We start from the raw sequence: 19,329 nt of genomic DNA on the forward strand, positions 1-19,329 counted from the left end.
AAACCTGTTAGTTACCTATGGAAATGCAATGTCATTTAACCAATGGTTGGCTTTGAACGACCTTGGTACCTTGTACCAAATATCTCGGAGTATGACGTGTCATACTCCTGAAGTGTGAAGTGTCACACTTCATGTAGCCAGGGTACACTTAGGGCTACGTACCCCGTTACATCAAGCATGTGAAAAATAGTCTGTGCATTCAAGATTTGCTCTCGTAACGGACGGGTTAAATTATCAAAAATAAAATAAAAAACTGGAGAGGAATCATGGATATACCGGTACAACCGGAAGAACGTCGAGTACACTTGAAGGTCCTCCTTCGTTTCAAGGGTAAGACGCATGGAAAACTCTGCCAAATGAAGGCTTAGAGAGACCATTTCCACCCGCTGCGAAGCGGAGGGCTGGAATGGTCGGCGCGTAGCCCGAAGTAGTTATACCAAAAAGGAAGTTACAATCGAATCCAGACACCGCGCCTGGCCGAGTCCGCAGACGAGTGCCAACGCGCGAGTGTCCTACCAATACTATAATTAACCATGTCTAGTACTCGTCCATCTGTCGTTTCTTTAAAACCTGTCGAATCGGATACATGTACTCGGGTTTCTGCTTCGTGTACTCGGATCAGTCCGTTTGCCGCTTTTACAGATCGCTGAGGCAAAGGCTACTCGGCTAAAACAGTGCTGGCAGTGGAAAGATACGACGTCTTTACAATGAACATGTTTGAACAGTGTCTAAAGTGTCCATTATTTTTTTAAAGGAACAAACAGACGTCTGTTCAAAAGGTACAGTGTACTATTGACTACTGTCAGCGACCACATACTTGACTCCGCGTGCAGACGCTATTAAAAAAATCAGGATGAGCAATACCGATTAGTGGACTGCCCCCGATTAAAATGATAATAAACGCAAGTCAAAACCACACCCGTAATTACCCGTAGGTGTCTTTTGAGTACCTGTAAAAAGGGAATAGAGGTTCGGTAAAATTTGTTCAAACAAACGGACATCTTAAACGTTCTTTGAACAGACTCTACCAGCACTGGCTAGAGGTGTAGCGGGACCCGGGATATTCGACGTACCGACCCGCTGAGCTCGCGGAGCTTTCAATCGCGCGTAGCGAGACTTTTGTCCTACCCTGATCTATCGGCGCTACCTGTATATACCCTACAAGCTATGCCTCTCGGGTATCGACGGCAGACATAATATAGCGTTATGAAGGGGATTAATGGAAGGGTATACCCGTGTCTTGAACATGAAAAATTCTACTCTGTTATCTGTTATCTCTCGGAAGCTCTTTTGGGCTCCTCTAATTTTCTTCTATGCTTTTTATACAAATATCAAGTGAAAATAAAGTCGTTTCGGATCTCATCCAACCCTTCACTCGGCGGTTATTAAACTCAGCGGCCATCCAGATAATGGTATCCGTACGGTCCGCCGAGTGTGTACCGTGACCCACACCACCTAAGCATTTTCGGGATACTACTTAATCCACAGTAGGCCGAATGTGAAATTTTTTACATCACACGTTCACGTTGAACGAAAAAGCTTGTATCATGAGCCATTCGTAAAATGAGCGGTGTCTACAAGCATCTCCTCCTGAAACAGCTTGAACAAAAGCTGTATCTGGAGCGTCTGTATCGTGATCGTATGTACCAATATTTTATCGTCGACAAACACGGCAACGCGGATTCCACGCCTGTCACAAAATACTCGCAAGCGATGTGCCAGTCATTGCTTCACCATGTCACTACTTCGGTGGTCCTGCCATATCTCCACCTGCATATTGTGAGCGTCGCAGACCGTCACCTTTGGGCCTGCGATATAAAATAGTCGGCGTTGTTTCAATCAAGCTACGCACAAATTAATTGCAATCTATCTCTGTCCTTTCGCACAGAAACTACATGATTCGTTTTGCCTCGGAGCCATTTTACTGCGTGGCATCCACAAAGGCGAGAAGCATAGCGTCATCAACACGCCGGACCGACGAATGGTTCTCGAAGACCACCCAGTCTACGCGATGGTTGTGCTTGGTGTAATGGGCCTACTTTAAGCCCACTGCTTCGGCTTACACGTTAGTGCACGTGTATGAGGAAGCGTAAGATGCGTTTCTCTTAACCCTAGTTGCTTAAAATAGAATCCTCACATTTTGATTGAGTAAAAAATTGTATACCCAAGCATATTGCAGGGTTTTAGTGGCAACAGCAGCAATAGGGTTAACTTTCGTCCGAAAGTATAGATTCACTTTATAGGAAAGCGAAGCCGATTTTCGGTAAAAGGAAAAAAACTGATTATTTGTTTGTTTGGGTGTCCCTCCTAATCTAATATTCTAAATGAAAGGTATGTATCAACGAATGGTTGACTGAATCCTACTATTCTAATTAATTGAAGATATTGACGTTTAGCCAACGAAGGCCCTAAATGCATGCAGACCAACAGTCTGCCAAATGTATCATTGGTGTATCTCACACCAACGTGGAAAACCTCTTTCGTAACCAAGTGGCTACACATAGCCACTTCCACCCCCCCCCCCGTAAAGCTAATACTCTCTAGTCTTAACACGTCGCTCAAAGTATTGACGAAGCCGTCAACACGTTTGAGAAACCCGAGTTCATTTCGCAATCAGCTCGCCGAGGAAGATGTCTGCACAAGAGTCTGCTTCGGCAAACTCTGTTACGTACGTGCCTGCACCTGCCGGCACCACCACGTCAGTGTCCGCGCAAGCGAACATACCCGCGGCAGAAGACGCTCAATACCACACTCTGCCTAAGCCGAAGTGCGCGCAAGCTTCGACTTACAGGGCGTCAGTCGTCATGTGGGGCCGTCGGTTATATTTACTGACGGAGACATACCCATTAACTAAGGGTCTGATATTGCAGACGTCCCCATGGAAGCCAAAGACACCTCGGCGTCAGCTGTCGTCTCTAAGTTGACCGAACGGACGCTTGATCCCCCTGTTGGGTCGCGGGGAGTCCGTGGCGATGCTCCGGACGCCCCTGGATCGAAGCGTCCGCGTGATGAAGAAGAGGCGCAGCCACCTGTGTCGGTGCCGCCTTCTTCTCCGCGTAATGTACCTACCGTACGCGCTCCCTGGATGACATATGCATCGCTGACAGGTTCGGCACGACATCACCGCCAAACCCGATAGGACTGTACGTGTGCAACGCCATCAATGCTGACGCTGAGGCCGTCGACATGCTCTTTGATCCGTTAACGAATCAAAAGCGCGAATACTACATCGGACGCTCCCATGAGCTCCGATTATATGCATCGAGGAAGACTTCGCACAAAAGCAAGTACCCGAGTGGGTGCCACTTTGCCAAACTTGGAGCGCATTTGTTGTGATCTTCAACAACAATGAGAGATGCTACCGCGAGCGCATTGTCGAGGACCACCAGCGCTTCGAGACCTTCTCGAGGCGTTATCTCATCGATCACCTCCATAGTGACGCTAGCGAAGCGGGAATTCCTTGCGCAGTTCCTACTGGAACTGCTTGTCCGCACTGCCGCTACGTGGCAGTGCGCCTTATTGAACGCGACCTTTTTGGGTACACTTCCGTGCGTGTACCCTCTCTACTATAAGACCTCCGCGCTCAACTTGAGCACTGGGATGCACCCCGTGCTGGTGGCACTCGCTGTTCTAGTGCAGACATTATCGCACTCGGTTCTGGGCCTCGTACGCCCTCACCATTTCCGGAACGTCCTTCATCAGGACGCCCCGTGGCTCCCATGTCTCTGAATGGGGGGGCGATCCTCTTCAAAGAATACGAAGGCGAGCCTGATCTCCCTTCGTCTTCGGGGCTTCATAGTCTACGGCTCGCTCGACAATCCAACGTGTCGAGCCGTGCGCATCACGCAGCGGCGGTGGCGGTGGCGGAAAGATACCCTCCGTATGGCCAGCTCCAGTTCGACTATTACTCACGCGTCTGCACGATCGTTTCGTCGCTCTGGAACAATCCCAGAGCGCGGAGATCGTTGTCCTGCAACAGGAACAGCGCCTGCAAAAGGCGCAGGTGGCTGCGGCTGCTCAGACCACTTCGAACATCTAAGTCTCACTTGGATCGGAGCTGAGACGCCTGCGCAACCGCTTCGCTGTCCTTGAACCATCAAGAAGATGGATCGTGTTGCGCGTAAGGTTTTAGCTGCCCGACGTAAAATGTCGGATGGCGTCGCATGCTGGACGGTATGTCCAACGTATACGCGTTGCCATGCCGTTCAAGATCTATAAACGGACCGAGGAAGCGCGGAGCAAGCTTGTTTGCACCGAAGTCAGGGACTGCATGTCGTGGTAGGTTCTGCGTATATAACAGAACTAATGAACCCTTTTTAAATATATTTGTGTTGCCTCTACCGAGATTGTTTGCGTTCAGCTTCGGTTGGTCTACAGAAGCTGTTATTACGTCTTGGACAAACCGTATTACGGCTTGTCGGAGCTGGACAAAGTCCGGGGATTGCGTGCTGAAGACTGGTTCAGCACAACTTCCTTCTCCGCACCAGACCCGGTCTGCGCGCAGTCTGTGCCCCACACAGACGCGTTATTCTCCGCAGTAGACCCGGTCTGCGCGCTGTCTATGCGCGCGCAGATGTTTTGTTTCTGCAGCAGGCCCGGTCTGCGCTCTGTCTGTACCCGGTACAGACGTCTTCTTGTTCGCGGTGCCTGTGCCCCGCACAGACACGGTGTTCTTTGCCTTCTCGTAGTCACCGCTGATATCACGTCGAAATCAGTGTCTTCTGCTATTTTAACGCAGCCGTAGATCCTCCCCCACTTAAGGAGAAACCCACCGCTCCGAGCAAGCCCGGAAGGCGTGGATGCAGCATGGCATTCACGTAAAACGGTGTATGCCCTGTCGAGGTATGCACTGAGTTGTTGATGGCAAACGCTGCCATCGGCAAGCAGTCGCTCCACTGCGGGAACGAGTGTGCGTAGCTCTTCAGTACGTCACCGAGCACGCGATTCACACGCTCGGTCTGTATGTTCGTCTGCGGATGATCCGCAGTCAACATCGACAGCTGTGTTCCAAGAAGGGTAAACACTTCTTGCCAGAACCGCGCTGTAAAGCGTGGATCACGGTCCGACACAATGTCGAGCGGTATTCCATGGTGTCGGAACAACATGTCAACAAACCGTCGTGCAGTCTGTACGGCCGTGACTCCAGCCGGTACTGCAGCAAGATGAGTCATCTTGCTGAATTGGTCAACAAAGACCACAACGCCAGTCCTCCGCTCGTTGTTTGGGGGAAGACCGAAAACAAAGACCATAGAAACGGACTGCCAGCACTCCGACGGTGTCGGTAGTGATTGTAGTGGAGTCGGCGAATACGCAGCAGGCTTCACGCTTTAGCACACTTCGCAAACACGCACGTACTTGCGCACCCACTTGAGCTGGTGGTTCTAGTAGTAATCTCTCAAGTGAAGAGTGTATGTCTTCTCACGGGCTGGATGCCCTGCCGTAGGCGCATCGTGATACTCGTACATGATCCGCATACGCAGATCATATTCATTCGGCACCACAATGCGATCCCATCGTCGTCCACTGCGCTGTAAATCAGCAGCTCTTCGTGCACACGGATATTGTGTGCACGAGCTCGCAGATGTGGCGACAACCTCCGACGTGACGCGTCGGGAGGTGCTAAGACATAGTCTAGCAGTTGTTTTGCGTCTGCGTCACTCGTAAACGCGTTCTTCTGTCGTCGATCATTGTCGACGACGGAACCCTTACTCGTTAGACCCCACTTCGATTGGCGTCGGCTGTCTTAGCAGCGTTATTTGGCCGACGCGACAACGTGTCGGTCACCACATTCAACCTTCCAGGTTTGTACTCAACCTTGAAGTCGTACTCCGCAAAGAACGATAACCATCTCGCCATTCGTTGCGAGATGTGAGGAGGCTTCGCTGCTGTTCGCAGTGAAGCGTGGTCGGTGTAGACCACGAGCCGTCTACCCCCAAGTAAATACCCTCGGAACTTCGCGAGTGCATCCTTCATCGCAAGCCGACAAAATCGCCGTGAGCCTATTCCTACAGTCGCCTTACCGGACGGTCCTATCCTACTCAGCGACCCATCTCGCGCCGTTGCAGACGCGAGAGAAATGGTTCTCAACAGAAACAAAAGTGTCGTCAGTGCTCGCCTGGGGGGGGGGTAGAGGATCTGCGAGACAACTTTGAGGAGCTTGTCCATACTCCCATTACCAGCAACAGCAAACGCTCAGGCTCCGAAAGCTCAGTCTTCGACCTGACACACATGAAAGGAAAGCGTGTTCTAGTACACACATGGAGGAGATGAAGCGTGATTTGCAAAACATGCAGCAGCAAACAGCTGATGTTAACGCTGACATCACCGGCTTAAAGCTTCTCTTTAGACAAGATACCGATCATCGAGCCGCATAGAAGCGAGATAGAGATGAAAGGGAAGTTGTTCAGATCAAGCAGTCGCTGAAACGCATTGCAAAGAGGAGCTGGAGGAAAGAAAGGGAGTGAGACGAGGAGAGACGATACTACGAAGAATAACGCGAGCAAGTGTGGAATGAAGCCCGAAAACGGTGCGAGGAGCCGGTGATAATTTTGCCCGCGTTGCAGTAAAAGTGGCTAGATATTCATGGCAGCTTGGCATGCGTACAAATCGATTCAATTACATTCAAAAATTATCTTGCTTTCCGTACAGAAAGGTTGTACGGCTTTGACTAATTCCCACGGTCCTAACACGATAGGTAGCAAGCCGGAATATATTTTCCAGTCGAACTTTCCGTTTTTCTTTGTCGTGGATGTAGAAGCCGGCGACAAACGTTCTCTATCGATCTCATACCCCATTCGGCGGCCTGTTGGATGGGCGTAATAGCACCCAATAAATGCTGAGCTGGGGCTCGAATAGACAGCAGAAGCCGACCGAGATCACCGTCTTTCAGAGGCGTCATAATTCTACCTGTCATCTCGTTCGTACAAGAACGCGCTATCTGCCACTACACCGTAACGCAGATCAGGATTCAAACGGCGGTCGCTCAGTTTCTCCCGGAAAGCAAGACTCAAATCACCATCGTTCCAGCTCCCTGGACAATTATGTTTTGACCACACCACGAGGTCATCTGCGCTGAAGGAGAGCGTGCCGGTCACGTAACCACACATTGTAGTGTGCATTCGGCTCATCGCGATTCGCTGGTTGCTGACCTAACGTAACCAATATAGATCGGCAGCAGTAACGATAGGGTAGCGAATAGAAGATTAACCAAACAGCAACGCGTAGTGAAACGACAAGCAGCACCTTGTATTTTTTCGTCGATAAAACCCCATGTGAGCTGGAGAAGAGGTTGTTTTTCGGCAACCGGTTTGGCCAAAGCTTCTTGACGAACGAGTGTCGGCCAAACTATACGGGCTGAAGAGTAACACACCAAAGCCCGGGCCATATCATCTTCAGCCTCATTTACGATACGACTATTGACAAGCCTTGCGTGTTGATAGCGCATATACTCTTCATACAACCGGCGTTGCAGGTCGCGCAAGGGCTCGGGCATCCGCTGCCTTGCGCATGACAGCGCGCATAGCGCGAGCAGATAGCTCTCTCCAGAGTCTCCCGTCATGTTTTCCTCTGATATAAGAGAGAAAGGCGGGAAGTTGCAAGGCGGGGGTGTATCTTTGTTTTCCTGTCTTGTAGATCCGAATATTTGGAGTTTTTTCGTATAAATTTTGTCCGTTGTTCAATTGTCCATTTCGGTTGCCTCGCAAATGGAAAGATTATATAATGAAAGTGGGCAATTTAACCAGGATATACAGTAGTAAACTGTTTATGAGGTTTTGGACGTAACTCAAACTCTTCGACCAAAACCACCTAGCCCTTGACAATAATGGGTGAATTCTCATTAACTTGTTTAAAGGAGGGTGGAAGGGACCCATTCGGTGCCTTATAAATCCTACATAAAAAGTCGCGCATTAAAGTTTAATCGCGATGAATCGTTTGGTGAGACCACTTTGAATTGTTTGGTGAGAACACTTTATGGTCTCATCAAACAATTCTACTTTGAAGTAGCAACGTGATTAAACAATTGACTGAACGTCACTATGCCCGAAGGTCGCGCTCCAGCAACCGTTTTGGAACCGATTTGTAATTTACTTAAATTACCTATTAAACTGATTAAATCGTTTTTTTATTTTAATAGGAATCTACTTAAGTACGAGTTAAGCACGATCTGGCCGTTTTATAACAGCAACAAATTTGTTGTGAATTGGATCAAATTTACACACGTAATAAAAACGTGTGCTTGCTCTTCAACTTACATTACTTAGCCAATCACAGCTTCCTATTTTTCACAAGCATGGGGCTGCATTCAGAGGCAGCGTATCTCGCGGGTGACTGGGCGCTGTGGCAGATGGTGGACTCTTTGTACCCGACAGGAGGCTTTGCGCACTCGTTGGGTTTGGAGGCCGCCACACAGGAGGGCCTCGTGGCTGGCACGTCGCTGCGCCACTTTATCTCAGCGTCGCTGCACCAAAGCGGTAACTTCGCGCTTCCCCTCGTCTTCTCTGCTCACCAGATCGCTAGGACGACCGATCTCGAAGCCGAAACACTTGTGAAATCCTTTTTGAATCTGAATAGCCGCAGTACTGCGCTCTATTCGAACCACGTTGCTCGCAAAGCCTCGTTCGCCCAAGGTGCGGCTCTGCTGAGACTGGCGCTGTCCACGTACGCACCGAGCTACCCTCGCATCCAGGTGCTGCTGACGATTCGAAAAGAGGCAAAGAAAAGTAAACAAGGAGGCATCCACCACGCTGTACTTTTTGGTGTTATCTGTGCGCTGCTGGGCGTGGAAGCCGAGTCGACGCAGCGTATGTATCTATTTGTGACAACACGCGACGTGCTGAGCGCCGCCACGAGACTCAATCTGGTGGGTCCGCTTAAAGCTGCGAAGCTGCAGTTTGAAATGATGCCGCTGTTGGAGAAAGTGTTCCATGCCAAGAAGAACCGAGCCGTGGAGAACTCATATTCATCCGCCCCCGTGCTGGATCTCGTGCAAGCCATGCATGATCAGCTCTATACGCGTATCTTCAACAGTTAAACTCTGCTGGGGTAAGCTGGGTGTGTGAAAGCTCACATTCTGGAGAACTAATTGAGAACGTAAAACAACACATTGCTCGTGTTCTCGAGGAGAGGAAAGTCTACACCTCTTTTCAACCAAAATACTACTTCTCTTCTGCAGCGAAGCCAAGCCCCGGCTAGCGATTCAGTCGTCCTCGAGGGTGAAGGCTTCGCCGTCTCCCCGGCTACCCGGTCATTGTTTTTTTTAATTCACACCTTGGTGCACAGACGTCGTCATTTTAACACTTGCAATCCTCAGATGATTTTTATGATTGCAAGTGTTAAAACGAATTTAGGTTTTGGCTTTTGGGAATTTACGTTTTGCTAACATGAGGGTATTTTTAGACCAATCACAGAGCCATGAAAATTATTCTCACACTGTGCCACTGTGTGAGTGTGCGCGACGCAAGCCACAAGCATGGCGCCCGCCTTCGCGCCGGGCAAGCCCCCGTCCTATGCTAAGCTGGGTAATGAGGTGCGTGTTACAGTAAAGGAGATGTCTCCTTTATGTATCTGTGATCGAATTGATTGAGTTTGGCGCACTTGAATAGCCTGATGACCAGGATGACGACTACGTGGCCGATCAACGGCGCGCACAGCAGATCGAGCGGCACAAGCAAGACGAGAGTCTGGACGAGCTGCACTCGGCAGTCAAGCGCCTCGGAGACATGAGCCTCAACATTAGCACAGAGCTCGACACACAGAATAAGTGAGCGCTCTCTATATTTTGGTGATCTTTTCCAAGATTGAGACTGACTCTCGTTGTGGTATAATTGCTGCCGCTGGTAGGATGTTGGATGACCTAAACGATGATACAGACAAGGCCAAGCAGCGCTAGAGATCGTGACAAAAGAGACGCAAGAGCTTATCAAGCAGTCGGGCGGAATGAAGAACTTCATCGTTATAATCGTGCTGGTGCTGATCCTGCTGCTGCTGACGTACTTGGTGATCATGACATGAGTCAGGGTGAGGTCATTGCGATGGGTAATATATATACGACGGCCAGTAGAGCAGGTTCTTTTGCGGACGCTCTGCATCGACATAGCAGGAGACGCAGGCAGGAAGATAGGCAGGAAGTCGACACGGATGAAGGATTTACAGGCATCCATTCAATCATATCGAATCCATACAGCTATAGACATCACACGCCCATACTGCGCTTCCATCGTCCGTGTGCCGTCTCCCCACTTCCAGCAGGTACCTCGCTCGTTTCAGCCTCGCCACTGGTCCCCACGTTTGCGCCTGCACCGGCATCACTTTTCTCGATCTTCACTGCTGTTGTTTTATTTCCACGTCTCTCGCCGGCTCTTCTCTCTCTCTTCATGAATTCTGCAGACTATGTCATACAGACACGGCCGAGCGCTTTCTGGGTCGGGTACTTCTGATCGCACGCTGGGCACAGGAATAGTGGCGCGTCGCAAAACGGCTCCAGGTCGCAGCATAGCGCACAGAACGGAGCTGCGGTCGTGCTGTTCAACATGGCCACATCACTGGCACTCGATGGACTGGTCTTCTCCTGCTTCACCGATACATTTATTTCTTTTCTCTCGGCCTTGAGCGCTCGATTGGCCGTCAACTTATCCGCTTTTAAACTTGCAGCGATAGCGGCCGCGATCGCGGTATCTCCGGATCGCGTATTATGGCTCCTAGGCGACATCCTCACGTGCGGACGGCCGTGCGGATGCGTCATATTCTTGGGTAACTTGATGGAGTTCTTGGGCGGTCGTCCACGACCGCAATAAATCACGGGAGGCGCGTCTGTCACCCTCGGCGACGTCTTCCCACCCCCACCTAAGAAAGAGAGGCATAAGAAATTTAATTTACAGAACGGTTAGCGAATAATCGCCTCGAAATGTTAGGTAAAAAATATCGGACGTACGGGTGGTGCGCGTCTTACTACGCTTGGTTGGGCGTCGTCGACGCGGTGGTTCATCGTCCTCGCTGTCACTGGAGGAATCAGAGTCACTGGAGCTGCTTGAGGCGTCGGATGGAGCCGTGGCACGCAGCAGGAAGGCTAGTTGCTGGCGTTCGGTCATGACGCGCGGATCCAGCGAGTCTTCGGCCGCGGTAGCGCGTCGTGGGCGCTTATTGGCGAGCATATTGGGCGGTAGAGCGGGAAAACCGACGCGGCAGGGGTCAGACACAGCGGCCGAGACACCAGGACGCTCGGCGATGTCGCTCGGTGGACTCCAGCGCTGCTACTGCTGGTCGAGTTGCTGTCTACTATGGCCGTTGCTTCTTTGGCCGAGCGAGCTGCCGGCAGCGCCAGCTTATTGGTGAAAATTGCTGCGAAACGCAGAAGGGCTAAAGAAGACGCGCTGGTCCCACTGTTTCCCGTTAGGTACGATCTGAACCGATTCAATCCAGCTGGAAATCCGGACTGCAACGTCGGCACCGCCGTCGGCCTAGAGATAGCAAGACAATACTTAAGTACTTTAAACGCTACAATTGCTGGCGAGCTGGCGAAATTATGCTAAAAATTGGCGGTGGTGGGCTTTAAGGTAGGTACCGATAGCCCGAGAAGAGTTTGCGATCGGTTCGCCCATACAGCAGAAGCCAGACTCACACATCGTCTTATCCTGCGCTTCGTGGTTCCTTTTGAGCTAGGATCGGGAGCACTTGTATTAAATAGTGTGTACTTGTATTATAATATATGTAAGGTATTGCATAGAGCGCGATGGGGAACTGATAATAGGGCGGAGATTTCTATGAGACCGGAATTAATTGAATAACTTGAGCTAATGTTCATCTTCGTCACTGGCTCCAGCAGAACTCTGCTCCTCCAACAAGTCTTCTTCTTAAGATCAGGCGCCTGAATAAAGTCTGTGATAGCTTTCAAGGCGCTCTGTTCTTCTTCACACTGCTTTGTAAGTTCAAGAACCTCCACAAAAACACTCTAAGGTATTGACGGAATCCTCCTTTTCGGAATGAAATAGTAGCAGCTCTGGATCCTCGCCAACCTCCATCAACGCATCACAGTAAACTGCCCATCTTGCTTCATCCACAAGTCGCATCCACAACACGCCATTCTCAAGTGAAGCAGCAGCGAGTATATGCTGACCCTCAAAACAAATATATAAAATCTAATGTTTATATGTTGTGGGTCACAAAGGTAAAACTTATAGTCCTGCGTGTGGACGGATGGCGGCGGGTGCGGCGGCAGCAAAGGCGGCGGCGAGCGAGCGTGGAGACGGGTGCAAGGGTGGCGGTGACCAAGTGTGGTGACGGCGACGACAGTGGAAGGGTGGCGATGGACCAGCAGCGATGGCGGAAGCGAGTGGATGGCGATGAAGAGCTGGAAGAGCGACGCGGCGCTGTGACGATGATAAGATGGACGTGGTCGGCGCGTTGCTTGGCAGAGATGCGGTGTGAACGGAGCTCTGGTGCATCGTTGTGGAAGCTCACGGTTGGGACATAGGCACGTCAATGAGCGGGACGTGGAGAAGGATGCGACTACTAAAGGCAAGAAGGATGCGTGCGGAGCAGCGTGGCGTTGCTCCAGCCGGAAGTGCAGCATATAGGATGAGGATAAGGCAAGGCGGAGCGACAGGAGGTGCTTATGTGTACATGATAATACTGTGGTAATAACAAAATGTTCATGTACTGGTACCTGTACGAAGTCTGCACTGAAGTACAGCTCCGTAATACGTAGTATCTACTAGCGGTGGTACTGATACGCGGAGGCTGTTACATGTATTAATACACGTAGTACGTATTAAAATAATTACTTAATAAAATAACGCCGATCCGCCACTTTGCCGTCAACCCTCGCCGTAGAGCTGGTGTTGCCAGTGGTGACTTTACTACTTGCTACAAATTGCAGCTGATTAACCGTTTTTAGAAAGCGCTAATTTATTAATAGTCGCATGTACATGTATCGATATGGTTGCACCGGTCGGATAAAATGAAAATATGCGTGTGATACGCCGACATCATAATATTTGTAAAGGGATACACATATTTTCCGTGCCCCTCGGACCTAATACGTCCGATGATGACCAACCTAGCCCTTGACAGATTGATTGGCCAAGACTGACACATTATTTGGATATGATTGGTTATCCAAAGCAAATAAATATATGATTGGCCATTAAAACTGATAATAAGCCTTAGTGAGGTCCGATAAGTGATGATATTCATCCATATCGTATCGAGATTCTCGATACGATCGCACTGCGCAGTGACAACATTGCAGCTCAGCTCGTGTTTTCCAGTCATTATTATAAAAAAAATACTACCGTGAAGCATCATCATCTTTCATTGGTTAAAACGCACAATTGTTTTTACCAATCGTATCACCCGAAGTGTCCCTTGTGGTCGGATCTCTCGTCCCTCGACCATGGAAGCGCCCGCCACGGCGATAACGCAGCCACGTTCACGACCACAGAGCAGCATCCCGGAGCGCAATCAGAATTCGCAAAATGCGCGACTAAAGTTGCAGCTCAAGTCTTCGTCAAATGAAGCGCATTCCGACGTTGTTGGTGACTACAGAGACGCGTCGTGGTTTAAGGCAGGTGAGGGTGACCTCATCTTCGCCCAGTGGCTCCTAGGCCGATGTAATGGTGTTGGGGATGCCACAACGCCGAAATCCGAGGCTGCCACGCAACGCATGTTTGCGCTGTTTAAAACACAACGACGACTGCGTCAGGAGCTGGCGCTGGGCTCTAAGAGAGAGGTGGTAAGTGTAGAAGAAGAAGAAGAAGGAGATATTGAGGGTGAAGAGGAGCGCGCGGCTGATGCGGAGGAGCCGCTGTGGTGCGTAGAGGAGCTCGTGGAGCAAGTAGGCGATGTGCTTAGGCCCTCGAGACGGGACTTTCAGAAGCAGCAGAGAGAGGCCGAGAAGAACAATGCCAAAGTGGAAGGAGCCATGGAGAGGATCGTAGTGGCTGAGGTGGTGGATAATGCTACTGAGTTGATCCTAAGCAGAGCCACACGTGAACATGAGACGTTGCTGAGACGGTGGGTGGAGGTTCTGAAAGAAGAGGAAGCTAAGAAGACAGAGGAGGGGGCAACGGATTTTATCCCTGAAGTGGAGGGAAAGAACGATGAAGTCACCCCACCGAAGAGCAAGAAGCGCGACAAGAAGGAGAAGAAGGCGCGAGTGAAGAAGAACAAGTCCAAAGTGGCGGAAGACACGGCATGTGAGCAGGTAGAGTCGTTTTTGACATTCTTGAGGGAGTCGGCAGCGACACAGACACACGTTGAAGCTTGTGTGACAGCTGCACCTTCAAAGGCGGAGAAGCTGTGGATGTCGGAGCTGCAGCGAATTGTGGAGGTGTCGAGTATTGAGCCAGAGGAAGAAGCGCGTCGTCTGCGTGTAGCGAGCGACATTGAGACTGTTCTACGACATGGGGTGAGCAAGTGGCGTCACTGTGAAGTGATTCTGTTCGGCAGTTCGATGACGCACTACGGGTCGCGGACGTCGGATCTCGACATGTGCCTTCTTCCACATGGCCGCAGTTCTAAGAATGATTCGTCTTCGCCCAATGAAGTGATAGGGAAGCGTCAACTACAGAGATTGATCGATGGGAAAGCTACTGAGAACGGGCACGTACGGACTACAGAGAGCGAGCAATTGCTGGATCTTCACGCTCAGACTCACAAGAGCATTGAGAAACTCACGCAGGCGCTCAACTCCTTGGATCGATCTGGTAAAAATGGCGACAAACAGACCAAACAGCGTCGACAGCTCGAGTTCTTTAATGCGCAGATGCGTCTGCTTCGCAGCGCTATTCTGGCCGACCTCGCAAAGCTTGGAGTCGCAGAGCCTAGCAATGACTCCAACGCTAGTGGCAAAGCTGCACATCTGAGGGCGATTATCGCTGACAGCAGACGTCAGAGCAAAGATCTGTACCTTGTTCGCGCCATTCTCGAGCGTGCGGCTAAGTGCGAGGTGCGTCACGTAATTGCTGGTGCTCGAGTCCCCATCATTCGCTTCTTGCACACACGCAGTGGTCGAGACTATGAGTGCGACTTGTGCTTTGACAATGTGCTTGCTACGTGGAACACGCCACTGTTGCGCGCCTATGCGTCTTTCGATGATCGTGCGCGTACTCTGGGCCTCGCAGTAAAGCACTGGGCTAAACAACGTGGCATCAGTGACGCCTCGATGGGATTTCTCAGCTCGTATTCGTTCGTGTTGCTCAGTATCTACTACCTTCAAGTGGTACGCGTGCTTCCCAATCTTCAGGCCCCTGGGCTCCTACAGTCGGCACAGATTCAGCCACAGTTCTACAATGACATCAACATTGCATTCTGCGAGGATCGAGCCGTCGCTCAAGCCTTCCTCGAGCGCTCCTTGGAGGGGAACTCATCGGACATGTCGTTGGCGACTCTATTGGTTGGGTTCTTTGCATATTATGCCACTCAGTTTGACTTTGCGGAGCGTGTCGTGACTGTCCGCTCGCCAGAGACGCCGGCGTTGAAGCTTGGGCAATGGGGAAGTCGCAAGGCCAAGACATGGCGCATGAGCATCCAGGACCCACTGGAGACCGGGCGTGATCTAGGCTGTGTTTTGCAGTTCAAGGGGCAAGAGAGAATCATTCACGAGCTCCGTCGTGCCCATGAATTGTTAGCGCGTGGCGAGAGCTTCTCTGATGAAGTTTGCGCCGTCGAGAAACCTGCTGGAAGAACTGGGAAGGCAAAGCAGTCGAAACAAGCGGCTGGAGATGACTTTGTAGCAAGCGAGGAGCAGAGACAGCCGAACCAACAGCAAACTAATAAGATGAAACGATCGTATGTGATGGTGTTGCAGAGCGCCGACGAAGAACTGACGAAGGAGATTATTGAGGTGCTCTTCAAGGATTTCCAGAAATCGTTTCGTGTTGGCAAGGTGGAGGAGGCAGCAGCAGACGGTGGCAGCGAAAACAAGAACAAACGGTGGGAGGTGGAGCTGTTGACGCAGGCTCAAAACTGTCCTCGAAAGTTATCCCTAAGAACGCGAATCGACTGGAAGGCGGCCGATGGCCGGGTGGGTCGCGTGTGGGTTCATCATCAGGCTTTATTCGCGACACCGCCATGCCTCAAGTGTCTGTCACCAGAGCATGGGACGGGTAAGTGCGTACCAGACGACTTAAACGAAGTTGACGACGACCTAAAGGGCGATAATGACGAGGTGCACATCCCCCAGAAAAATATTCGACGTCACGTACTCCGTGTGGCAATAGGTGGAGATCACTCTTCTGCTCCTGGGAAGAAGAATGACCGGCGCAAGAAAAAGCAGCAGCAGCATGGAGCAGCACGAGACAGCCACCACATAGGTCAACCCAAAAGCAACAAAAATGTCAAACGCAGAAACAGCGACAAGTCATCAGGCTCGGGCACAAAGGAGTCCCATGAGGATAAGAAAGCTGAGGCCACGGAGGTGACTGCTGTGCGTCGGGTAGAGACTGTGGAGAAGTCGTCGTCAACCTCGCGCTTCAAAGGAGACTCCAACAAGACGACACAAAAGAAGAAAAAATGGCAGCAAAGAGCTCATCGCAAAAGGGGCGACTCGAAGAGAGACAGCAAAAACGCTGCTGCAGAGTAAGGTGAGTAGTGCAGACAGGATGGGGGCGTGTTGAAATGCTGATGGATACTTCCTGTACATGTATGGACAACGAACGAACGTGAATCAGGTAAATGTAAAACATCGCTCGCCCACGGTATCTGCGTGCTTGTCTCTTCGTCTTAATCTCTGATACTCTGTCAAAAAACAGCATCGACGAAGCTTTCCCGACAATGCAGAAGCTCCTATGTTCTGTATCAATGAGCGTTCGTTGAGCATTAAAATGGAACACACCACCCAGTTCGCGCGATGTCTGAATAGGGTCTTGGATGCTCTAACGCCACGTCTTTGCTTTCACTCCGGTCTTCTGTATCACGAAGAACCCCAACAGTAATCTCGGGAGTGATTTATCCGCCAACTCGTCTTCGTGGATCGTTGACTTTTGCTGATACCACAATCTTCGCAGAACGCAATGTCTCTGAAAACAATGTTTCAATGTTGGAATTTCTGACGAGTAGGAGCTCAGCATTCCAGAGGCAATATCGGAGACCCAGTGCTTCACTTCAACACCTAAATCACGAGCTCGTTACGACGAACGTAAGACGTACACGCTCGCAGCAGTCGTGTACTCAGGCCGTGTTCGGTTTGCAGGGCTTGTTCGAAAATAAGCTAGAGCTGTATTTTGTTAAGTAAAATAAAGATAAAATAAGTGATCGTGTTCCATCAGAAAAAGGCTGGATTTGAAGGCGCAAAGCAGGACGATTCAAAATTCAACCCAGAGCTAAATTTTGAAACCAGTCGTTTGGAGCTATCCTGCTGGATGTCATTTTTTGTCTGGTTGAGACATTCCAGCTCTTTAATACCAATTACAGCTGGTTTTAGCTTAAATCGCACGGCCTTAAGTATTCCACACATTCAACTCGTTGTCAAAACACAAATCACACTTGTAGTCAGGTCCATTTCGGTTGTAGCGAAAGCGAAGCACCGGGACACAAGCGTGAACGAGTACGACTACAATCTCGAATCCTTCGCTCTCGATAAAGATTTTGAGAATGAAGAGATTATCCTTTCGGCGTTCAGCACTTTGGAGGCGGTTTTCGGTAGAAACGGCGCGAAAAGTTGTGGTCAACGTACCTCTCCCTCCTACCCAAACTTCTCGTACTCAATAGCGAGAGCGTTAGCTCCTACTTCGAAATAGAATCGCTTGGGTGTCAAAGAGTGCAGCGTTTTCATCCTCCGAGCTGAAGCTCCTTCCGACAGCCGCATAAGCTTGCGGGCACGCTTGGTTCAGTCTGTCATCACAACTGCCAAACTTTTCTCTCCCTCCGTCGTTTTTAAGATGATAGAAACCCAGCGATCCACCTGGGGTCTACGAGCTGTCTTTAGAAACACACATGCCCAGATCCAACGAGCCAGGAGATCCAAACTTTGGATTCCAAACATCGACATGGAGCTGCCGAAAGCGTCAACTTTGCACTCAGGCCAGTGGGACGTCAACCATTGCAATGCTTTGATATCTCTTGCTACCTCTGGACGTTTCTCTTCCTCTTAGTCTCTGCAATTACTGCAGTCCGGTCATCCACAATGTTTGCACCTCTGACGTTTCTGCAGGTGCGCCTCCTCGCCCCCCTTCCCTTGGTCGCTCAACACTTCAGCGGTTCCGTGGTCAGTTTCACCACTTTGGCCGCCACCTCCAGCTCCATCTCCTCCAATCCCTGTATTTGAAGTTTCGTGTTACCGTCGCAAGATCCAGTCGTAGAACCATCAGCTCCACACCAACGTGCCCAAGAATGTGCTGCATGGTCAATCAGGGGTGGATCTTCATTCAAGACGGGCGCACCGGCCAGAAAAATTATGACCCCTCCCGCTTTTTTTTTAGAGAAAATTACCCCGAAATAGCTTAAAATACGTGGTTTAAAACCTGCTTTTAGCGTGGATTATTGCCAATAATCTTTTATTCTGGGCGCCCCCCCCCCTCAGATTTCAGGTTGCGGTCAATGACGGCAGTTATTATTATAAATAAGCGTATCGTAGGTAAGGCCAATTCACTCCGAACGCGCAGTCAAAAGATGAACCACAAAAATACCCGGTGGTAGGCTTCTTCATTCTGCGTCGTGGTAACATCGGGACAAGGCGCAACAGCTCGAGCAGGTGTAAAACATGCGATATTGGTGCCATGCAATTTTGAAATGTAAATATGAACACAAAAGGTAATCACATTCAAATTTCAAGTGTTGTTTGTTTGGATAAATGGAGTCGTGTATGGCTGTTTAAAGTCACCGCCGCCTATTGCTTTTCACCAGCTCATTCCGCCAAGTCGAACAACTGAATAGAGACGCAGTTGAACAATAATCTACCAGGACATCCTTAGTGGGCTCATTGGATCCGGGAGTACTCACTTCGCATGCGTTATCTCACGGCAATGGAGCGACGTGGTGCCACAGGAAAGTCTATGTGGTGAAGTGATTTCCGAGTAATAAGAAGGCGGGAAGAGACTGTCGGACACTGTTCTGGATAAGTGACACTGTGGATTCGACTGAATCCAAGATCGCTAATCGTGACAGAAGTTGTAGTGATTCGAACGCGGGGGCGACGATGCCAACTATTATTAAACTAATAGCCTAGTTACTAGGGTCTAAGTGAAGATCGCAAGATCCGAGATCTGGATTCGGGATCTGAAAGAGCAAGTGGAGAGTCGTGATCTGGGCCCGAGATCTAAGATCGTCAGGATCCAGGTGTACCCATGATCCCGAAATATACCTGATCGGTGGTAGGCCTGATCGGGGGTAAAC

The 19,329-nt window shown here is 50.2% G+C and overlaps 4 protein-coding genes across 4 annotated transcripts; 3 read left to right on the top strand and 1 right to left on the bottom strand.

Annotated features, from left to right (window-relative positions):
• Window positions 1-8,290: 8,290 nt before the first annotated feature.
• Window positions 8,291-9,031, top strand: PITG_05323 (uncharacterized protein; the record flags this gene model as incomplete). The annotated part of the gene is made up of 1 exon (XM_002998943.1): window positions 8,291-9,031. One exon carries the CDS (start codon window positions 8,291-8,293, stop codon window positions 9,029-9,031), a length of 741 nt encoding a protein of 246 aa, XP_002998989.1.
• A 429-nt stretch (window positions 9,032-9,460) lies between these two features.
• On the top strand, window positions 9,461-10,135 carry PITG_05324 (uncharacterized protein; the record flags this gene model as incomplete). Its single annotated transcript, XM_002998944.1, has 3 exons — window positions 9,461-9,526; window positions 9,603-9,760; window positions 9,841-10,135. The coding sequence occupies 3 exons, from the start codon at window positions 9,470-9,472 to the stop codon at window positions 9,887-9,889; spliced, it is 264 nt and encodes an 87-aa protein (XP_002998990.1).
• Window positions 10,136-10,264: 129 nt separating this feature from the next.
• On the bottom strand, window positions 10,265-11,256 carry PITG_05325 (uncharacterized protein; the record flags this gene model as incomplete). The annotated part of the gene is made up of 2 exons (XM_002998945.1): window positions 10,265-10,842; window positions 10,931-11,256. The coding sequence occupies 2 exons, from the start codon at window positions 11,148-11,150 to the stop codon at window positions 10,388-10,390; spliced, it is 675 nt and encodes a 224-aa protein (XP_002998991.1).
• A 2,134-nt stretch (window positions 11,257-13,390) lies between these two features.
• Window positions 13,391-16,849, top strand: PITG_05326 (Poly(A) polymerase, putative; the record flags this gene model as incomplete). Its single annotated transcript, XM_002998946.1, has 2 exons — window positions 13,391-16,580; window positions 16,668-16,849. The coding sequence occupies one exon, from the start codon at window positions 13,391-13,393 to the stop codon at window positions 16,577-16,579; it is 3,189 nt and encodes a 1,062-aa protein (XP_002998992.1).
• Window positions 16,850-19,329: the final 2,480 nt, after the last annotated feature.

Source organism: Phytophthora infestans, genomic scaffold (assembly GCF_000142945.1).
Source record: "Phytophthora infestans T30-4 supercont1.7 genomic scaffold, whole genome shotgun sequence".
NCBI lineage: Eukaryota > Oomycota > Peronosporomycetes > Peronosporales > Peronosporaceae > Phytophthora > Phytophthora infestans.